General features: G+C 41.7%; 1 protein-coding gene across 1 annotated transcript in view; it reads left to right on the forward strand.

The window, feature by feature from the left end:
* Positions 1–270: 270 nt before the first annotated feature.
* RNF17 (ring finger protein 17) overlaps positions 271–23,853 on the forward strand; it is a 231,571-nt gene continuing 207,988 nt past the window's right edge. Inside the window, exons 1-6 of the mRNA XM_067562728.1 lie at positions 271–361; positions 2,120–2,232; positions 6,461–6,552; positions 7,322–7,416; positions 8,688–8,761; positions 16,258–16,313. Coding sequence (XP_067418829.1) covers positions 271–361; positions 2,120–2,232; positions 6,461–6,552; positions 7,322–7,416; positions 8,688–8,761; positions 16,258–16,313 — 521 coding nt within the window. The remainder of the gene's footprint in view (positions 362–2,119; positions 2,233–6,460; positions 6,553–7,321; positions 7,417–8,687; positions 8,762–16,257; positions 16,314–23,853) is intronic.

The raw sequence follows: 23,853 nt of genomic DNA on the forward strand, positions 1-23,853 counted from the left end.
TCAAGTAGGACAGTGCTCTGGGTGGGGATGCAGCAGCTCTGGTTCTATTCCTGCCTGGTCCTCACCAAAGCCAACGTAGAGGTTTCCCACGTTGTAACGGGAAGGGGGCCTTGTCCTATGGCTGGCCTCGTCCCCGCCCCTGCACCGCGCGATGATTGGCTGGGCGAAGGGAGGCGGCGGCTCCCATAGGCGCTGCGGCGCAGGTGCTCTGGCCGTTTCCCGCTGGCTATCGCGGGCCGCGTGCTCTGGCAGGTGGGCAGGGCGCGAGAGATGGCTGCGGCGCGGGACGACCCTCCCAGGCGGCGGCTCCGGGGGCCGCTGTGTGTCGGGTGCTGGCGGCGCGGAGCCAAGGTCTCCCAAGGTGAGAGAGGGGCCGAGTGTGGCGGGCCTGGGGCCTTCCTCTGCACCCTGGGGGGGCGGGGTCCCAACGGCTCCCCCGTCGGGCTGCCCTGCCCTGCCCCGCCCCGCCCCCTCCTCGGCGCTCGGTCCGCGCATTGATAGGAGCGGTCCGTGGTGCGGCGCCGGGCCACTAACTAGCCTGCGCTGCCCCGGCCGCGGTGGGGCCCTGAGAGACTCCCTTCTCCCTGCACGGTGCCGGGCCTCCCCCTGCTGAGGCTCCTCGGCCCTGGCGGCCTCCTCGTGCCGGGCCAGCGCCGCCCGAGGGCAGCGGTGCAGGGGAAGGCTCCGGAGATTGTAATTACTCGTGGCCTGGCCTCTCCCTCCGGGACGGTGCGGTCAGCCCTGCGCGCTAAACTGCACGCGCCCGCCGCCGCCGCCGCTAGGGGCGGTAGAAGGCGCTCCTCCTATGCCGGGGCTCCAGAAGGCGCCCTCTAGTGCATATCCGCTCCGCCCTGGAAATAATGGGAGGCCCGCCCCATCTCTCCGTGAGAGCCTGGTGCCCCAGACACTGTGGTCAGCATCGGACGGGGGAGTGCAAATAGAATAAGGTAAATAAAAAGAAATAAAATCTGCAGTTGGGAGAAAAAAGACAAAATAAGGAAGTGCTGAGTACTGATAACGTTTGTGTACTTGTGTGTGAGGCTGGACCTTTGCCCTGTTCATTTTAGGCACCTTTGCAATGCCCATCACCAGGGTGGGTGGTGCTGTCTGTGTACACATGCAGAAGAGAATATGTAATACCTAGTTCACAGTGCTGAATGTAACTACTCTGTCAATAGACATTCTGTCTAGCTGTATACAGTTTGTTAGGCTTTTAAAATAAATCCGTTTAGTTTAACAATCTGCAGTAGAATGAGGGTTTTGGGGGGTTTTTTTGTTTTTGTTTTTTGTTTTTTTTTGGTTAAAAGTGGAGGGTTTGAAATGGCCTCTCAATAAACAAACTGTCCTGGATTAAGAGTTCAAAGCAGTTCTGAGTACAAAGAGGTAATATTTTATGCCTAGATTATACACAAACTTGTGTGTTAGTTTAATTACTACAGTGCTTTTATTCAGAGTTATGTAAACTGATGCATATATGTGCGTGGACAGTCTTTTTACATTAGTATAAACCTGGTTTAAGCAAGCTAAACAGATATAACCATTTTTTAATGCCTGTGTTGTTATAATTATTGCTCCTTTTCCCTGGGTATCAGAGTGTTTGTAAAATTCTCTTTCAGGACAATCCAGTTATCACTTTAGTTCATCAGCAGCTGACTAGAGCCTAGTCAGTGTCACTCTGGTTTTTGTTGAGCCTTAGAGAAAACTGCAAGGATGGGGAAACTGCTAGACAATGGGAGAGAGAGATCTTTCTGTGCAGCTGGCTTTTTCTTGAAGTACCTTTATTTTTGATACCTGAAACCTGAAAGGTTGTGTGCAGTGTTGTTGTAGCTATGTTGGTCCAAGGATATTACAGAACTCCTCCTCATGTTTCTCTGTAATCTTGAAAGTTTGTTTCTCTCACCAACAAAAGTTGGTCTAATAAAAGATATTACCTTCCCCACCTTTTCTCTTTGGAACTGTAAGGTTATCCTGACAATGCTGCTGGATTACTTCATCAGCAAGACTAATGCTTTTGCAAGATTGTGCAGCTGTACTTTAATTTAAATATGGCAACAGCCACTTTTAAAATGTTGGCAACTATAGAGCAGTAAATCTGGATTTTGCTAATTTTTACTTATAGAATTGATTTCATCAGGTACTCGTCATCATGCATTACAGTGTGGACATATCTTCTGTGAACTGTGTTTATCGGTAATACAGGAATCAAATATAATCGTGTGTCTTGACTGTGAGGTAAGTGTTTGCCACAAGCATATCAAGGCCCTTCGTAGAATTGTTTGCAATTTGAAATATAATACTAAGTAACTAAAGGGAGCTTTCAGATAATGTTAAGAAGACAAAACCTAGTTATTGTCTGTAAAGTTTTATTTAAAGGTTGCTGTTTTAAAAAATAGTTGCCAACAAAAAGTACCACACATTGTTATCTGTGTTATCTTATGTACTGTTTTAAATATTGAACAGTTACTCTAGTCTGGTCCCTACTCTCAAACCCTCAATTGGCATGTGATGTGCTTTTAATGTGAATTGGCTGACCCACTTGGATATAAAGCTCAAATTAGCACAGCTCATCAGCTCCTGACGCAATCACTCTGTCATCTACACACAGGCTAGCTCTAATCAAATGCCACTAGCTCCCTAATAACTTAACAAAATTTTATGTGCCCAGAAAGGACAGACAATGCATTGGGAAATAATTTGTAGTGTGGCTCAGCTTGCTGCAGCACAAAGAATGGCACAAGTGAGTGCATGAACAGTGTGGACACGGCAGGTCGTGTTGTTTTGTGATTTGGCTGAGCTAATTCAAGAAAAGTAACTGGAGCAATGCTAATTCGGCTGAACTCTGCAGTGAAGACCTCCTCAAAGGGTGTGTCTACACTGCAGGTGGGAACTTCCTTCCAGTCTGGGTAGACAGATATTGTGATGTTCCCCCTCTGCAATCTGGACTGGCATATTGCTGTATCACTTCAGTCTCTTACTCCTGGAACCCGTCTTACCCTGCCCCTATGTGTGAACCCCCATGCACAGCCTATGGCAAGCAAGCTGCTCTCAATTAAGTGAGTGCTTCTGGCCAGCCACTCTTTGGATCATGCATGAGTATGACCCAGCCAACACCATACCACCAGTCCCAGATGCAACCCTAGGAACTGACGTCTTACAATGTTCAGTGCTGTACACTGCAAGCTCATTGATTTATCAGTTTATCAAAGAAATTGATGTGCACCAGCCTTGTCACTTCACTGGAGTCTTAACACATCTTAAATGACATGCACTGCTTTAGATAAAACAAACAAACAAGTATATTTAAGTAGTACAGAAAGATTTTAAGTGATTATAAGTCAGAGGGAAACAGGTCAGATTTGATCAAAAGTAAATAAAAGGCATATTGCATTCTAAACTGAGCTTAACACTTTCAGCAATGTTTCAGTCTTAGCTGATTCTCACTACAGGCTGTCTGGATTCCTTTCTAGCCAGGCTCCTCCCTGTGTCTGCATTTTGGTTGCTTGGTGGTGTTTGTAGATGGAGATGGAAGAGAAAGCAGCAAAATGTCTCATTTTTAAAACGTTTCGTTGACACCTCCCTCACCCCCTCCCCAACTTCAGGGTCAGGTAACAAATAATGTCCATGTATGGCTCCTTCCATGCCCTGCGTCACTGGTCTTTCTTGGATTCACTTGTTGACGTTTAGGCCAGTCCTTTGTTCCTGGATTGTTGAGCTGAATCATTCTATACAAGTCCTAATGAGCAGCAAATTGCTTCTCAGCTCTGTAGAGTTTGCCTAGATCTGTCTCAAGCCATGAGACACACATTTGGGAATATTACATAGCGAAGCCTCATAACCATACACATGACATTGCAACAAACATATCACTATAACAGTAATGTTCAGTGTGCCCGGGGCATTCTGAAAACGTCTTACATGATGCACTTTGTATTAAACAATACACAATTATACTATGAGGGTGAACATGAATGATGCACAATCACGCGATGAGGGTGTACATGGGGGTGCAGTGTGTCGCAGACATATACTAGTGTGCAAGCTAGTGTGCTAAAAAAAGCAGTGTGGTCATCGCAGCATGGGTAATGGCTTAGGTTGTCTGCCTGAGTACAACAAGCCTGCCCACCCAATGTCTGAGCTTGGGTGACTAGCCCGAGCCACAGCGCATGCTGCAATAACCATGCTGCTCTTTTTAGCATGCTAGCTTGAGCAGAGCTAAAATGCATGTCACTCTGCCTGGGTTGGGAGATGTGTGTAGTGTACACATACCGAAAAGTCTGAGTTAAACTGAGAGAAGCCAGGAAATTCAGAAGTAGGGCAAATGCTTTCTGCTTACCTCTCATATTCAATAGTCTCTAGTTCAAAAAAACTCTATAGTTATCAACATTTAGAAAATGTTATGAGTACTAGTTCCTTTATTTACATTGTAATTATTTGGGGGAAACCATTGTCATTAATATTAATACCATTGTATGGAGGCTCTTGGGAACTATTGATTCAGTTGTGAGCCCGGTAGTTATGCCTAGGTATTGCAGAGGTCTGAACATGGGATTCTGTAGTCTTTGTCTATGCTGTGGAATGGAATTGTATTTTCTGATCACAGTTGGGTGAAGAAAGGACAGACTTTGTGTCCAACAAAAGCTAGGAAATGCTACATGATGATATGTCTTTGACTCCAGTGTATTCTTGGCATCTGTATCTTTGCATTTCCATGATCATAAACTTATTAAAACTGTGTTTTTATATGAAAATATAAGCTTATACTGTTTAGAGTAGTTTGTTTGCTGACACTGCAAGTTATTTGCAAATATTTTGTGTATTTACTCAGTAGACTCTTGGCTCTTTATAATTCTCAAAAATTCTTTTCTTTTTCTATGTATCTAGGACTTTGATAGCTATTTTTTCACTGCCATAAATTAGCCACACAAATCTTGAACAATTGTTTTTGTTTTTTTTCAAACTACTAAAACAGCTAGAATAACTTGTAAAGTAATTGGTTCATAATGTACAGTAGTGTGCTTGGGGAAGAAATGTTTTTGTGAAATTTTTGTTTGTTTACAAACCTTGAAGCAATTGAGTAGTCTTTTAATCTATGATCTTGTATAACAAACTCAGACTTTTTTTTCCAATCATGATATAACCTTTTGAAAATCGTTTATTTAGTACTAAAAATTGCAGTATGTCAAAATTATGGGTGATACGTCCTAACTTAAGTATTTAAATATATTTCCCTAGTAACTGTAACTCATCTCCCTTGTAATAATACTATAAATGTACTATATGCAGTTACTTATGCTTCCATGTGGGATTATAGCCAAGCTGTCTGCTTTGGGGACTGTAACTGACCTGTGTGCATTTAAATTCTTCATAATACTACACTTTTTGTGATCTATTTAACTTCCTTTTATTCCAGAAAAGTGATAGTCACACTGAAATATACACACAGTTTTATCACTGAAATAAGTGTAGCTGCATCTATTTCAGCACCATACCCAGCTACATCCCACACATTCATGTAACATAATCTTTCAGTAAAAGCTCAAAATGCAGATAAAATTCTTATCTTCTGACAGATCCAGTAGTTTAGCCTCCTAGTTTTGACCTTCTGTGCCATCTTTGGTATAACTTGCTTTAGATGTGGAGTGATCAGATGTGCTGCTTATTACTATGAGTGGGATCTTCATGGCTCCATGCTCCCTTGAGCCCAGTAGTTCCCAACCTGTGGCCCATGGTCAAAAGGGAGCTGCCGCCTAAGTACCCAGGTGGAGTGTGTTGCTGGTTCAGGCTCCTTGCTGCAGCCAAGTGGATGGGAGATTGACACTCCCCTCCCCCTGGCTGTAGCAGGGAGCATGGCAAAGCGCTCTGCCTTGGTCCCTAGGTGATAGGCCCATGCTGGAGCCAGAGGGAGAGGAGCACTGTTCTCTCATCCCTTGGCTGCAGAAGGGGGCCACTGCCTAGGGACTCATCTGGAGCACACAGTTTCCCTGCTGCAGCCACGGAGATGGGAGATCCTCCTCGCTGAAGTCCTTTCCTCTGGCTGGGGGGAGGTGGAGGAAAACGGGGGCTGCTGGCAGAGACTGGTGGCCCTTCAAGCTTGTAAAAATTATATTTGTGGCCCTGGAGCCAAAAAGGTTGCGAACCATTGCTTACCAGCTGTGGTTAGTTAGAAGGCTTGGGCCATGTAGTTGCAGGCTGAATCATTGGAAAGAGCCGCTTGGTTCCCTCATTGACTCACACAGTGTTCTTCCCTCAGCTATTGAATGGCTAAGACATTTAGATTAACACACTTTACTCAACGTGTGTGCGTGCGCGTGCCAGCTCACTATGAAAGGCCTAAGATGACTTTATATTTTATCTGGATATTGGTTAAAGTTAAATTAAAAAAAAAAAAGTGAAGAGTGCATAATTGTTTGTACAACATAATATATGTTAAAACTTTATTTATTCATTTATTTTTGGAAAGGCTATTACCACTGTAAATACAAACCAAGGTTTCTACCCACTGGATGACTGTGTGGAAGAAGAACTTTATATGGGAAAACTGCAGTCTGCAAAGTATGTGTTATGTAAATCTTGAGTACTCCACTTTTTAAGATTTTTATATTGAAGTATATCTTTATAAATAGTCAGGGAAAGGTGGTGAATAAATACGAATTTCTGATAATTCTTTATTTATTATAAATATTTTTCATTAGATTTCTGGCAAGAATAATAAATATGGCTAATGTAAGGTGCATCGGACTTTATTCTCTTGGAAAGGCATTCTTAACTCTGCAGTGCAGAGTTTCTATGTAATACTGTAACAAATCTCACGTAGTTCTTACTAATGGTGCTGTAGTTGAAGCTCTGTAGTATTTGCTCTTTGAGCTCTTTTTAGTGGGTTTCTACTTTGGCCAGCTAAAGTTTGCTACAGGTTTTGAAACAATTAAACTTGTATTATCAATGTATATTAAGAGTGTTGTCACTATGAAGAAAGAATGTGTGCATTGTATATTGGGGTCTGCATAGCACACAGTAGGTGAAGTCCTGGCTCCGTTGAAGTTAATGGCAAAACTCACATTGATTAAAGTAGGGTAAGGATTTCATCCAGTAGATGTTGCTAGTTATTAATAGTCTAAGGACTCAACATGGCTAAAATGAAACATTATTTTGTCTGTGAAGAAGTTATTAAAACATATATTTTAGTTGTCATGGGTCAGTTAAAATAATCCTAGAATACATAGGAATTTTGGACCCTGGAGGGTAAAAAGTATTTGTGCATAGTTGAGGTCTTTTAAAAACAAAAAAAACCCCTTAAACTTTACAAATATTTTTACCACTCAAGGCAAAGTCTTCAGACTTTACAAGATGACCTCACCAAATCAAATAGAAGAAACAATTATATGTGTTATCTGACGAAAGAGGATGTCAGTTCAGAAGGTAATGCTTTTTGCTCTTGGCTTTTGTTTTTGATGCTTTCTAGATGTTCTGTACTTGTTAGTTACCAACTACTTTGCTTGGGAGAGAGGGGGCTGTCTCTGGGGCTTACTCTACTTGTGTCAGTTTATTTTCTTTCTTCTACTGGGAAAACTTGGCACCTGCAAAGGCAACATTCTGAACTGTCCTGCAGCAACAGAACAATGATTATAGTTCACTAATTAAATTTGAATCCAGGTTTTAGGACTTTGGATTGTACTGGCTCAACTTTAGACCTTTGACATTGAATTTAAAATATTTGATTAAATTAAAGACAATTAAACAAAAACAATGAATTTAATAAAAATAGGAGAAGGAAAAGTTAGACATAAAAAAGTAGTTGTCCATGAAATTTTCTGGCATCTCAGAAACATGGCTTGTGTGTGGGAAATGCTCCATAATAAAGCTGGAAAATGTATATTTTGAAGTATAATTATACATGGTAAGTATATTTTGTACATACTATAATATATGTAATGTGAGGGTTGATTTTTAAAGTAAGACTTCTTTTCAAGACAACAGTCTGCTGACCTGTTCAATCAGCAGTTAGTTCATCTATTTCTCCAGTAGCTAAAGAAACCGTTCAGGCCACTCACCATTATTGATCTTCAGCATATTTCTTGTCACTACTGAAATGTACGTATAGGTTTGTTAGGGTTTTTTTTTTTAAGTAGCCGTGTTTTTAAAGTAAGCTTATCAATTTGGGCACTTTTCCTAATGTATTTTTTTTCTTAAAGGCCTTTGAGTTATTGCTAAATACATAATAATTTGTGGAAGGAATACTGTTAGATTATGCAAGAATTAATTTTCTTCTGTAGTCTTTCTGTGCACTCTGAGTGTGGTTTATTTTGTACTCTTACATTCCTTTTGTTCTCTCCATCCTGTCCTCAGCATAGCACCATTGGCAGGTGGCTTACTATGCAGTTGCCTTAAATGTGCTACTATGATTACTAGACGAGGGTGTATTTGAAAAGACTTCTCTAGAGTCCAGAAAATTTTCTTAGTTTTGCCTGACCTCTTCTTCCTAGTTTTAAAACATTTAGGTTAAAATTTTGACTCTATTGAAGTCAGTGTCAAAACTCCCGTTATCTTGGCACCTGAATGTCACCCTCGAGGTATATAGAATTGTGCTGCAGTGGCAGCACACTACCCTGGCTACTCTGTGGCCATCTAGTTTACAGTTAACTATAATTGGTGAATGTGTTAAGTCTTAGTTTGGTATGTTTGCCTTTTAGAGTCACAAGAAAATCATCTTGGCGGTAATGAAAGAGTTGAAGACTGTGATCTGTATGACCTCCATTCTCCAAAAGTAATTAAACATTGCACACAAAAAGTTGAATCATTAGTGCAACTTGTAACCTAAACATTTTATACATTCTCTGTATTCTGGTTGAGAGGAGTTAAAATACAAGCTCCTTTTCCCTCTCCCTCCCCCACTAAAAATCTTTTGACTATAAACATTTCAACTGTTAAAATTAACAGCACATAAAGAAACTGATTCTAGCTTTACAAATCAATTTTATATTGAAAGTGGAAGGCAAGCTGTGGATTGACTTGCTTTTGCAATTCATCTACACTAACCATAAATATTTCAGTTTAATCTGATACTTCTAAGAGGCTGCTCACAGCACTTTATGAACAAGCTAGTATTCGGCTCAACAGTGAAAATTTCATAGAATATAGAAATTTTGTTGGAAAGCTCTGACAGTAAAGTTTGCACCACTTAGTTTGAGGATTCATGATAAATTTCAGTTTACATCCCAAGTAAAATGGATGAACTATTGTTTGCCTCCCCCTCATGGGTAGTAATTCTTCTGAAATGCCTGCTGCATTTTTCTTGTCTCACAAGCTCCTCAGAAGTACTTTTAAAATGAACCTGTGTTCTTCTTCAAGTATTTGTTCACAGGGATTCCACTGGAAGCGTGCACCCTGTATGAGCCTGGAATCTCTTAGCCTGCAGTGTCTCTTGAGGCTGCGTATACACCCTCCGTGCATTCCCATCCCTGCCTGCCTAAGGCATAAAGTGCAGAGCATCTCCAAGTGCTGCTCAGTTTCTTCTTACCGTCCCTGATAACAAGACAAATAAATAGAATCCGTCTGCTTCCCTGTAGTTTATTAGATAGGTTTAGGATAGTTACTTATAGTTCCTGTAGTTAGAAATTTTTAGCGGCTGTTGGCAAAATTAAAACCCCAAAATGATTTTTTTTTTTTTTTTTTTTTTTTAAATCTGACTTCTTGGCACTGAGGTGCAAGTCTCCTGGTAGAAACTCTGTCTCTGAACTTTAAAAATCTGCCTACTTATAAATTAGCTGTGCCAGCAGGTGACAGATATACCACATCTTTTTTTGTTTAGGGAAATTGTACATTCTGGACAAATGTTTGATTTGCAAATCATTTTCTAAGCACATGCACATAACTCATGTTACCTGTTTAAAAATGTTTCTGATGGAAATGTCAGAAGTCTATTCAGAGTCTAAAGTCCCTCCTTGAGAGCAATCTGTTGCCTTAGTGCTGATTTCTACTACTGCATTTACTACCAGAGATTCTGCTCTGGGAGCTAACAGGACATGTGCCTATGAGACGTTATGCTTCTCAAAAGCATGCTGAGCCTCCTCTTCTAACCATTTCTGGTCAATCATTGACTCCTGCTGCCCAAGGTAGGAAGAAGCAGAGATCTTTCGATGACGCTGACAGTCCCCGGTACTTGTCCAAGAAATCTGACTCTTCACTCTGTCGTCAAGCTGGCTCCTTTGAATTCTGATCTGCACAGTGTGTTTTCAGGGGCTGTGGAAGCCCATTCTGCTTCAGTACTGCATCAGCAATCCTTGGTGTCCAGTGCCACTTCTTTAGTGCCGATTGATATCAGTCCTATCTTCCAAAGAATCTATAGCACTGTGTTCTAATAAGACCCCATCTATTGAGATGACCTCATTGATACTGTTGAGTTTGGTATTAATTACTCTCTCCACGCAGGTTGCCTTTTACATCTTCTGCAGACTAGTGATCACCCTGAAACCAGAGTATCATCTCAGATATTTCTCTAATATCTGCATAATCCAAGTTACTTTGGTAATCCGTACTGGAAGGTACTGATTATGTAAATCTCCCTGTGACCATCATCTGCAGTACCAATATTTGTTTCTCTGAGGCTGGATCTCCTCACTCTGGTGCAACACCTCAGACAGCTGTATCACTGTTTGAGGAGTTCTATTCATCTGCTTTTTCATCTCATGACAATAGAAGTCTTTTTTTCTAGATTTTTCTCCTTGTTTTTTCTGGACAGGCTCCTTAGGTCTCTTTCAGGAACCATTCTCATCATAGATCCCATAATTCTGAGAGGTCTTAGTCGCTTTGCTATCCCCCACTGTGGCATCATGTGCCTTTTTCATACAGGATGCAGTCTGGATGTTACTAGTCAGCATGGAATCCTCAGCATTTTTCTGCTAGTTATTTGTCTAAATTCACGTCTAGAAATAGAGCACTGCCTTAAGAACCATTTAAAACAACACAACCATCTAACTAAGAACTTCTCCAAGAATTGATGCAATAGGCTTATAATGAGGAGGAAGATCTTGTGGGGGAATATGAGGAGCAACCCATTCCTTTGGCTGTTTCATCTTCATGTCTAGATGACATCTGCTCCTTCCACAGTCTGTTTGAAGGCCTTTCAGGACCATCTTTGACATTTTTTTAAGGCCGTAGAAATATTCCTTGAAGTCCTTCAGGGAAGGTCTCAAGTAATCTATCCACTCTCCCAAGACTCTTTGGCCTTGCCAAACAATGAGAATATCTTTGAACTGGCTAAAGACTTGTGGTGGACCCCTGCATATATTTCAGCCATATATAAAAGAGCAAATTGCAAATTTCAGGTTTCCCAAAAGGGATTTGATTATTCCTTTTTATATATTATGTCCCTGGGTCTTTAGTTATAGCGGTTGCTCGTGAAAAATCCAAGTTGTGCCGATGTCAAGACCTAAGGATAAAGACCCTCAAAAGATGGACCTTCTAGGGAAAAGATACATTCTTTGGCTAACCTTTGGATTTGGAAGGCCAATTATTGGGCTCTGCTGGCTAAGTGTGACTTTCTCTGTTGGGATAAGAACCTCCTAGCTGGTTAAAAAGCTTCCTTGGGACATCAGGGATGAGTTGAAAGCTGTAGCTCTGAAAGGCCAGTTGGTGGCAAAAACTGTATTAAAGGCCTTTTTGGATCCTTCTGATACTACAGCTAGGTCATTGGCTACCACAATAATGATGCACAGATCATCATGGCTGTAGTTGTCAGGAATTCTGAAAGATCACAATCAAAAGCCTTTCTGTTGAAACAGAAACTTTCAACTTGAAAACAGACTAGGTGCTTCATTCTTCAAAGGACTCAAGCAACCCTTTGGTCTCTTGACCTTTGTACTTCCTGCTGAGGAGAAAGCAGTCCTAACCTCCATCCTTTTTGAGACACAGATTCCTGCATCTATATACATATACTACCAAAGGATTTGTGATCTTTACAAAAAGAGACCTTTCCAAACGAAAAGACCCCCCTCCCTTAATCTAGTGGTATTGCACGCTCTTCTTTGGTTCAAAATTTGCAGGTTTGATGATGAGTCATGGACAAGTTTGTGGAGTCATGGACCCTTTTTTTTCTTCAATTGCCTTTCTTTAATTTTTTGTGGATCTTAGAAGTTTAACTAGCAAGGATATTCAGTTCAGATCCAGTCTATACCAATTCTGCATTCCCTTTATCCTGTCTCTCTCCAGGTTCCCTTTCAGCAGAGGTGGAGATTGTCATTCTCAGCAGGGTGCAATTGAGATGGATCCTCCAGAGTTTTGCAGTCATGGATTTATACATTCACTACATCCTCATTCCAAAAAAGAAGAGGTTGGCTCCTATATTAGACTTCAAGATCTCACAACAAATGTATCTATAGTTTCTAATTTCAGATGGTAACCTGGTTGTCAGTAATTCCTTTTCTAGTGTCCATGAGCTGGGGCTTTCAACTCTTGACTTATGTGACTTTTGGTTCCATGTGGTAATCCATCCAGCTCACAGGAAGTTACCATGTTTCACAGTCCGAGAACATCATTAACAATTCAGAGTCCTTCCTTTCAACAGCACTTAGGGTATTTACCAAATGCCTTTCATTAGTAGCAACTCGCCTGAGGAGACAAGACTTCCAGGTGTACCCCGGGGTCTGACTGGTTTATGTAAGGACATGCTTATTTGCAAGTCATAAGAGATGTTTGCATGGCCCTTCATCTTTTTTTTCCCTCATCTGGGTCACAAGATCAATTTGGATAAGTCCATTCTCCTCCCTATTTAAAAAATAGAGTTGATAGGGGCAAGGTGGAATTTGTCAGTCAGAGCATGCCTTCCTCAGGATGAATGACACCATTTAATACTCCCAGCCAAGAGCCTCAGTGGAAAAATTGCCTCAGCTTGCTGGGTCATTTGGAAGCTTATGCTTGTATGACTCCACGTGCAAGACTGTCCTTCCATGCTCTTCAGGGAAGGCTGAGGTCAATTTATCATCCAACCAGATGCAACATGGATTTACTGGTAGAAGTTCCTCCATGGATGCTAAAGTCTCCATGTTAGTGGATGACATCTTTTAGCCTTTCAAGGTGAAATAAAACATGCACACCTCTCAAAGATTCTAGTAATAGGCTCTTAAATTGGGTTTTAGATTTTGACATCTCATGCATTGAACAAACTACCCCTTACTTCTTGAGTTAGGACATACTAGTAGGGTTCAGGTGACACCTGTACCTTGTTTTAGGGGAGTGGAGTCCCTATTTTTGATTTGTAGGGATGCTACTTGGAGTTCTGCTCATACCCATTTACCAATTACTACTCCATTGTGGAGCTTCTAGATCAAATGCCCAATTTGACAGGGAGGTCCTAGTTATTTAGTTAGGATCTCTCTACCCACCTAGTTGGGGTAACTGCTAGTCAGTCACCTGCAGAGGGATTTGTGTGGACAAATGCTCATAAAAAAGCTGTTTACCTTACAGTAACTGGAGTTCTTAAGATGCTTTTGTCCACGCAGATCCCATGACCTGCCTTCCTTCCCCACTGATTTGGAGTCCTTTTACCTGTATGTTATGACCATATTAGTGAAGGAACTGAGTGATAATTGCATAGAGTTTAAGGCCAGAAGGGACTATTGGATCATCTAGACTGAGCACCTTTAGGACAAATTTCATCCGGTATCCCTATATTGAAGCCAATAACTTGAGCTGAATAGAACATTTTAATGCTTGTGTCACACAACAGCTTAGTCTCCCAAGCAGAGAAACTGGAAACACCAAGGTGCCTCCAGTGCTTGAGGCCCCTATAGGGGCAGGTAATTGATTAAGTAAGATGATCCTAGTAGGTGATCCATGCTCTGAACTGCAGAGGAAGGCCGAAAAAAAACCAACCACCCCAAAACCCCACACTGTCTCTGCCAATCTGATTGGGGGTTTGCCAGATTTGGCATTGGGAAGGAATCAGTATGACCCAGAGCATGTGAACATGACACACCAGCCAGGTATCCAAGACATAAGACTCTCTGTAGTACCTCAGAGCACTGATCCACTCCATCTGGTGTCCCCTCTCCATCTGTGACCAATCCCTGTTGCTTCAGTGGAAGCTGTGTGGGTGGGGGGACAACAGAATACACATGGCCAGTGGTGTATGGGAGGGGGGTAGAATCCACCTAGCCCCTGCAAGTGACCAGCTGAACCCTGGAAACATGGGAGTGAATCATAGTCTTTGAATAATGCACAGTTGCAAATGTCATGATCATGCATGCAGAACTTCCTGTACTCTCTATGGCCCATGAAGGAAGGGGGTTCATAGATTCAGACTCCAAGGCCAGAAGAGATCAATGTGCCCATCCAGCCCTGCCTGCCCACCCAACCTGTAGAATTTCTCCCAGAAGCGGTATTAAAGCATAATCTGGAGAGAGACCTAGCCTAGTTTTAAAGACTCCAAGCAAGGGTGAGTCCATTATCTCCCCAGTATGTTGTTCCAATGTTTGTTTACCTTCATAACTAGGAAATCCAGTTCAAGGTTGAATTTCTTCGTCTTCCAGTCATTGGTTCTTACTATGCCTCTGTCATCCAGGTTGAAAAGCTCCCTAATGCCACTCATCGTAAGGCTTGTTTTCCAGCCCATGAATCATTTTTGTGGTCCTCCTTGCAACTCTCTCCACTATTTCCACATCTTTCTTGAAGTATGGACACCAGATCTGGATGTAGTATTTTAGTAGTAGTCTTACCAATGCTCTGTAGAGAGGAAAGATCATTTTCCTACTTCTATTTGATGTTTCCTCCTTATACATCCAAGAATTGCATTAGCCCAGTGCTGAAGCAGAAAGGACTGAGAGATCATGTTGAGGCAATTTCTATGATGGATCCCTCTAAGTCGTTCTGTGTGGCTGCTTTTCGAAACTGAGTTTCCCTTCCTGTGGGTATAACCTGTGTTCTTGGGTCCCAGATGTACTCTCCTGCATTTGGCTTACTAAAATGCATTTTCTTGGATTGTGTTCTTTAACTTAATGATTTGGATCCCTCTAACAGTATTCTGTCCTTGTTATTTATTACCCCATCAATCTTTATCATGCAAACTGTATCACCATATATTTTATCCTCATCTAGGTTGTGCATTGAACCAAATGCCTATCCTGTCAGGGGACCCACTCATTGATATCTCCTCATTAACAACTACATTCTGAGATTTGTCATTGACTCAGTTTTTAATCTGAGTATCCCATTAATTCCATATAATGCAAGTTTTTAAATCAAATTGTTGGAGTTACTTTGCCCTTTATGCTTTCGGGAGAATGTGTATTGAGCACATGGAGAGTGCATACTAAGAACCAGTGGATACTACCACCTAAAAGATTCTAGGTTTGCATACAAGGGGGCACATTCATCTACAGTGGGATCCATGTGGGCAAAAGCATCAGCATCTCAAATAACTCTACTTACTATAAGGTAAGTAACCTCTTTTTTTTTTTCTTTCAAAAGATTTTTTTTATAGTAGTGTATATGTAGTATACTTTGAAAATGGTAGTAACTGAATGTTATTGATATGTAACCATATATTTAAAAAAAAAAAAAAGACTGGGATTTCAAGGGTATTAGGTACTGAACTCAGACTTCTAGTGGAATTTGAATGCCTAACTCTTAGCCTTAGTCTGAACTTACCTGGAGATTCGGCAGCAGTCGACGGGAGTTATGCAAACTATGCAGAGTAGCTTGCATAGTTCACGTCAACTGCTGTGCTTCCTTTCTGTGCGGTGTTTTCACTGCGTTGCTTGAGGGGGTGGTTTTACTCTGATCGATTGAGCGGGTCTACACTGACCGCTCAATCGATCCAGAAAGATCAATCTGACGGTGGCGACTTTGCTGCCATCAGCATAGACATGCCCCTAGTCTCCTTTTAAAAATCCCAGCTATAGTCAATTCCTCTAACACAATAAGTTGCAAGGCATATTGCTATGAAATCCCAATAAAGAGTGAAAAAACAATGGGGGGGAAAACAGCTCTGTTTTTAATACTGCTTTCACTAGTAGTAATATTTTTTAAACTGCTATAGAGTTTTAAGGTTACTGTTGTCTGGAAACTGCTGTTAAATGTCTAGTTACTAATGTCAGTAGTAATCTCTTTAAAACATGACCTTGGTCAGAGAAAAGGACAAGCATTTACTCTAGGTGAAACTGGTTCAATTGAAATCAATGGAAAGACTCCCCTTCAGAGGGGGGTCAGAATTTCACGCTCTGATGGGAAATACTTTACTATAACCTTTCTCCTTTTTTAATTTAGATGAAAGTTGATTCTGAACAAAGAATTTGCATTAGAAATTCACAAACACTAAAAAGGTAAACCTGCATTTTTAATACTGCTTTATTTTTTCATACAATTTGGAACCAGAGGGGGGACATATTTTTTAAAAAACAAGTCTGTTCATCCTACTTTCCCTTATGGTAATTATTCACAAAGTGCTTAATCGAATTTGATTTCTTAATGCACAAATATATTCAGGATTTTTGTCTAACTAGACAGTTCAATGCAATTAGCGCTCTGCTACCTTGTGTGATCCAAAACAGAAAAACAGTGGGTCTTATGAATAGCACAAGTTTGTAATGGGTGGGGGAACTCACTGTGGAGTTCAGTGACCCGGTTAGGCTATGCTAACTGCAGAAAGGCAGAAGAAAACCAAGACAAAACTTCCGTTTTTAGAAGTTTATAAGGGAAAACCCAAAAACTGTACCAGGAGCATAAAAATAACATAAACATTATGAAGTACTTGCTACTTACAATGAGCTGTAGGTTACCACCACGTTAACATTTGCAAACTCTTATCCTCTACTCTTCCTTACTCTGTGCAGTTAATATCAAATGCATTATCAACAAGAATGAGAAATTACTCAACAATATATTATTTCAGAGAGAAAACAACTTTTTCTTTCTTTGACTGGCAAGTCAAGCTGCACTCTTGCTGTCCCGTTCTTTACATTTCTGCAGCTTGAAGTGCTCTTTAGATTTGATGGTCCTGTGGCTGTACCTCTTTTGACCAAGTTTACGCAAAAGTTTATCTACACCTGGTGGATCTTCATTTGTCCATTAGGCAACTTTTGATCTGTATTCCTTTAAATAATGTTCAGTCATTTTCTCTGTTCCTATACTTTGGATCCTTTGTGGGTGGGCTTCTTGTTTGTTGTTTTCAGGATCAGTTTTAATCTAAAACAACTTTTTGATTAGTTCCCTTTTTCACTAGTTATATTTCCTTTCAGTTTTTTACCTTGACACTCTCTTTGGTATATCTACAGATTTTATTTCCCTCTACTTCCTCTTCTCTGATAGTGTTTGCTCACATACTTGGGTCTATTTTTTTTCCTTCTCCTGACCTCGAGGCTTTCCTAATTTCCTTCTTTCTTACTTCCCAATTCCCTACTTTTATTCTCCTGTTCTTTTATTTTACTACCTCACTCCTCCCCCATTTCAGTTCATCCATTAGCTCAGCATCTAGATTCTTCTTCCTTCCTTTCTTGTCTAACAGCTTTCTCCAACTGTTCCCTTTGGGTGGATTCCAGACACCCTCCCCATTTTCAGCTGCCCCCTCACTGGCTGTCTGTCTCCCCAAGACAGCATTCTGTGCTGTTGCACCACATCACAGGTGCTAGTATCAGGGTGATGGCTACTACAGGAGCACTCTCTTGAGTTAGGACACAGCATTCCAGAGGTCTTCCACTGTAGCACCCTCTGTTTTTTCTGGTTCTCCAATGATCTGTCTTTGGTTGCCCAAGCCTTTGTCCAGGTCACACTTCAGGGTTGGTCCCTGTTCTGGGTAACAAAGTTCAAACAGAAAGACCTAAGAGTCTAATTGCCTTTATGCCAGGCCTTTAGCCCTCATTTGATACTTATTAGTCTTTGCTTCTTTTAATCCAGGGGCCAGTGTTTTCCCCCCTTGCTGGAGTGTGAGGTAAGGGGAGCCAGGCCCATCCTTCCCTCTGGGTTCCAGCCCACGGACTGTGTGTGGAATGGTTAAGGACAGTTCCTTACAATCCCTTGCCACTTTCCTGGGCTATGACTATCTATTTTCCTGTTTGACAGTGTGCCTCACGGGGTTGCAGACTCTACTCTTCCCATGCTGGAGTTCTGTCTCCTCATACAGCTTCATTTCAGATACTTCTTGAAAAACTTCCTCAAGGCCCTCTTCAGGCTCTCTGGCATACTGCTGACTCCAGTACTCTCCTGTACTTTGATTCCGGCCTGTCTTTATGGATCCTCTTCTTCCTCAGCTGAGCTTGATACAAAATTGGTGTAACCTAGTGTGCTAATCAGACCAGACTCCTGTTTAATGCTTTATTTGCTATTGTGGGGCATATGCCCCATCCAGTATCTTATTAGGGATGTAAAATACTTAATGGCTAAATGGTTAACTGTTAAGTATTAGTCTTAACGGTAAGACTAATACTTAACCCCCACGCCACCAGTTACCCAATAACTGGCAGTGTGGGCTCTCTGTTTTCGTGGTGACCATGCTGGGCCAGGGCGGAGGCAGCCACACTGCTGCTGCTGCCAGGAGAGGCTGAGGCCCTGGCGTAGGTACTGCGGAGCACCCCGCTCTGGAACACCGGGGATCACAGCCCTGAGACGGGAGCCCCCCGTTGAGCCAGGCTGGAAGCACTACCCCGGACAAAGGGGAGGGTGCAGGGCATGGGGGGCGGGGATGACACAAAATTTTATCAGTTAAATAGTTAACTGATATAATTTTAATAATTTAAACAGTTATCTTTTGTAACCAGTATTTACATCCTTAAATCTTACCACTTTGTCTATATCTTATATCTTAAAAACATGACAGGTGAAACTGCAGGACTGATGTTAGCTCCCCATGTGCCCCAGAATACACTGTTCTTATAATAATAGGGTTATAAGGAATAGCCAGCATGGATTTGTCAGGGACCAATTATGCCATACCATCCTACTCTCCCTCTTTGACAGGGTTACTAGCCTAATAGTAGTGGTGGTGGAGGAGCAGTAGATGTGAGGTATCCTGACTTTAGTAAGGCTTTTCGCACAGTTCCATGTGATAGTCTTATAAGTAAACTAGGAAAATGTGGTCTAGATGAAATTACTATGGGGTGGATGCACAACTGGTTGAAAGACGTTACTCAGACGAATGCTGTCTAACTGGGACAGAATATCTAGTGGGGTCTCATGGGGTCAGTCCTGGGATACTAGTCAATATTTGCATGAATGACTTGAATACGGAGTGGGCTATACTTATAAAATTTGTGGAGAACACCAAGATGGGAAGGGTGCTAACAGGTTAGAGGACAGGATTGGAATTCTAAACTACCTTGACAAATTGGAAAATTAGTCTGAAATAAAAAAAAAAAAAATTCAATAAAAACAAATGCAAGTTTCTTCACTTGGGAAAGAAAAATCAAGTATTCCACATTTTATAGTTCTGTAACTGGCATGGGGAAGTACTGCTGAAAAGGATTTGGGGGTTATAGTGGATCACAAATTGAATTAGTCAGCAATATGATGTAGTTGTAAAAAAAGCTAATATAATTTGGAATATATTAACAGCAGTGAGGTAATACATTGGAGATAATTGTCTCGCTCTGCATGGCACTAGTGAGGCCTCAGCTGGAGTACTGTGTCCAGTTGTGGGCGCCACCCTTCAGGAAAGATTTGAACAAACTGGAGAGAGTCAGAGGAAAGCAACCAAAATGAAGCGTTAGAAAACTTTATCTGTGAGGAAAGGCTTTTAAAGAAATGGGCTTGTTTAGTATTGAGAAAAGGAAAACTGAGGGGAAACCTGATAAATCTTCAAATATGCTAAGGGTTGTTATAAAGAGAATGATGATCAGTTGTTCTTCATGTCCAAATTAGGTAGAAGAAGAAGTAACTGTCTTAATCACGACAAGGGAGATTTAGGTTTGATATTAGGAAAAGCTTTCTAGTTATAAGGGAAGTTAAGCTCTGGAAGAAGCTTCCAAGGGAAGTTGTGGGCAATCCCTCTCATTGTAGGTTTTTAAGAACAGGTTAGACAAACACCTGCCAGATATGGTCTAGGTTTGCTTGGTTCTATCTCAGTACAGGGTGCTGAACTTCTTCGAGTGAAGTCCCCATGGGTGCTCCGCTGTGGGTGCGGCAGCACCTTTGCATCTGGAGTCGGAGATCCAGTGCGGATAAAAACAACAGCACCGACATCAGCCGCACTACCTTCAAGCAGACCTTTAGCGCCATCTGCTGACCACACCACAGCATATCCTCTCACACCATGGATGTCCTGTACACTACAAGAATTCAGATACTCTTAGATCTGAAGAGTATCTGATACCCCAGAATCTCCACTTCTGAGTTGTACCACACCACTAGTCTCACCGCCTCTTAACTCCAGCCATGCATCATTCTCGCCTGCAGGCACTGTTCCTCCATTTCCTAGCGATGTAGAAGAAGAGGAGGTGGAAGATGCAGAATCCATCACATCATCAACTTCAGGCCAATTTTGGGATGCAGCCCCATATTCCCCTCCCACCAACTTGGCCCTATTGGGATCCATGAGCCATGTATAGAGCTCAGTTTGGCAACCCTCCACCAGAAAAGGTACAATGCCCACTGTCCATTCTATCCTCGACTCTCTCCAGACTGCCACAGACACAAACACAAGAGGAACAAGAACACCTAGAAGAACAAGAAGAACAGGAGGAAGAATAAGACCAAGAGGCATCACCTATATTACATTTCTTATCCTTGTTGGATGAGGCCATTATGGCACCTCCCCCTATGGCAGCCGATAACTTTAAACACTTCCAAGAACTATTCCATAGGGTTGCCAGTGACTTAAATATACAACTGGAGGAGGTCAAGGAACAACAACATGAGCTTATCGGCATCCTCCATACCTTTTCTACTTCAAAAATCATTCTACCCATTAATGGGGCACTCCTGGAACCAGCCAACCTCCTATGGCAGACTCCAGCTTCTTTCCCCCCTTCCCCCCCCCCCCAACATGCAAATGGGCAGATAGAAAATATTACATGCCAGCAAAAAATGCAGAATTTTTTTTCTCACCCTACCTCCAAACGATCTCGTAGTGAATGCTGTGCATGAGAAGAATCATCCATACCAACCCCAAGCTTCTCATTCTGATAGGTCAAGTCGCTTCCTGTCTCTATTTGGCAGAAAATCCTATTCTTCTGCAACACTCTCGTTTCGGATTTCCAATTATGAGGCCCTCATTCAAATACAACTATAAATACTATTCCAAACTGGAGGAATTATGTCAGGATCTCCCACAGACCAAAAAAGATAAATTTTTGCCTTTGATTTCAGAAGGCCATCTCATAGCCTCGCACAGCTCTACGGGCCTCCTTGTACTCAGCCAATGCAGCAGCCAGATCGATTGCTTCTGCTGTAGTAATGAGACATGCATCCTGGCTACATCAATTGGGATTCCCAAAGGAGGTACAAATGACAGTTGAGGACCTACCATTCGAAGGTCAAAAATTTTTTTCAGAGCTCACGGACAACTCTTTACATTCTCTGAAGGATTCCAGAGTCACATTAACATCTTTGGGTGTATATACACCCCGCAGCTGAAGAGAATATTGGGAAAATATCAGGTCCCCTCCAGATCCAGACCTCAACCACGCTACATGCACAGGCAATTTGATAGTCAATGCCGCCGCCAACACCCTTCTAATAACCACATCAACCATAGGCAATTTGCTGCACAAGGGGTTACATCCCGTATACCTAACAAACAACAATTTTGAAGGTGTGGTCAAGGGTCTGAGAACACCCCCTCTGTTCCAGTTTACACCACAGAGACCATCAGTTTGGCAACAGGCTAGCTTCATTCCTAACATTCTGGAAGCTTATCACTTTGGAACGTTGGGCCTTGGAAATAGGAAGGGAATGGAATAACCTTCCTTGACTAATGTTACCATCCTGTCACCACGCCCCCCGTCCCTCTTCAGGGACCTCTCTCACAAAACAATTCTCAGGGAGGAATGGAATCACCTTCTACAATTGGGAGCCATAGAACCAGGCCCCACACAACACTGGGGCCAAGGTTTTTATTCCCATTACTTTTTGGTTCAGAAGAAATCTGGAGGGTGGCGCCCTATCCTAGACCTTCAGTCTGAACAAGTTTGTCAGACTACAATGCTTCAAGGTGGTCCCCTTAACTATCATCATACCAGCACTGTAACAGGGAGATTGGTTCTCGGCTCTCAACCTTCAGGATGCCTACTTCCACATCGCCATACATCCTGCCCAGAGATGCTTTCTACAGTTCAGCGTCGGCAATGACCATTTTCAGTACAAGGTTCTATTTTTTGGCCTGTCAACAGCACCACGGGTTTTCTCCAAGAAGCTAATGGTGGTAGCAGCCTGCCTAAGGAATACAGGAATTACCATTTTTCCATACTTAGAGGACTGCCTCCTCAAAGCTCCATCCAAGGCTGAAGCCCTTCAAGCAGGTGTCACAGCCATGAGCGTGGATAAAAATCAATGATTTAAAAAAAAAAAATCGAAATTGGATTCTTTTGATTTTTTTTTTTTAAATCTACAATACTAAATTTATCTTGTCTAAAAAATAAGTTACAATTAAATCATATCACAAACATGCTAAACCTACACTTAGTCTCATAAAAATGAATTAATGGCTCTAGTCTGTCCAGCCTAACTACCAGATTTTGCTTCTTGAAAGTTCTGGACTTTCAATTTCTGTTTGTTTCTGTTTCTCAGCAGAATAAAGTCACATGCAAAGAAAGATACCAGCTGGATAGGATTTTTGTTATGTGGTGGTGGAGCTGGGCCAAAGCAAGGCAGGGGAGTTAGTTAAGACACTGTCTTAAAGGCACAGAGAGACTATTTTCATCATTTGATATTATTCACTCAATGCTGCAAAAGTGGCAAAGATGAGAAGATACTTAGAAGAAGAAATGGAAGGATGTTCCTTAATAACATATGGCTGCAGTGCCCATTTAATGCATCTTTTAGCCAAAGACTTAAATACATCTTCTCCAGGAACAAAAGAAAGTGTTGTTGAAGTCGTAAAATACTTCTGTAACAATCATTTTGCTTCAGCTTCACTGCAGAGAGCAGGAGGATCCAAACTAATTCTCCCCAAAGATGTTCGATGGAATTCTGTGGTTGATTGTTTTGAACAATTTATTAGGAACTGGCTTATTCTCAAACTTTGTGAAGAAAACGGTGATAAAATAGATGGAAGTATCTAACATTGGATCAAAGAGGAATGTGGAGGATATGTTTAGTATACTAAAGTCTATATCCATAGCCTTAAACAAACTTCAGAGAAATTGTTGCTGCATTGCTGATGCTTTCGAAATTTGGAAGGCACTTCAAGAGACATTGAAGAAAGAAATACCTCCTCAGAAAGTTAAACTGCAGGCAGTAAAGAAGCGAATGGATCAAGCACTAATTCCATCTCATTTTCTTGCGAACATTCTTGACCCCAGATATAAAGGTAGATGCCTAACTTCTGAAGAGGATGATGCTGCTATGGCCTGGGCATCTCAAAATCACTCCTCAGTTATACCAGTCATAATAAATTTCAGGGCAGGAGCGGAACCATTTAAACAGTACATGTTTACTGATGATGTTTTGAATAAAGTCACTCCCCTGAATTGGTGGAAATCGTTAGCCAGGCACCTTGAAACAGAATTCCTTCAGTTGCTAAGCCAACTTTTCACAACAGTAGCTTCCTCTGCAGGCACAGAGAGAATATTTTCATCGTTTGGTATTATTTGCTCAAAGCTAAGAAATTGACTGGGAGTTAAAAAGCAGGAAAACTCATATTTCTGTTTGTCTATGAATAAAAATGGACAGTGGGAGTGGGGAAGATGAGAGCCAGTTGTAGAAATTTTAAGG

This window comes from Emydura macquarii, unplaced genomic scaffold (assembly GCF_026122565.2).
Source record: "Emydura macquarii macquarii isolate MOO-44397 ecotype Brisbane River unplaced genomic scaffold, CSIRO-AGI_Emac_v2 contig_2473, whole genome shotgun sequence".
In the NCBI taxonomy this organism is placed as follows: domain Eukaryota; kingdom Metazoa; phylum Chordata; order Testudines; family Chelidae; genus Emydura; species Emydura macquarii.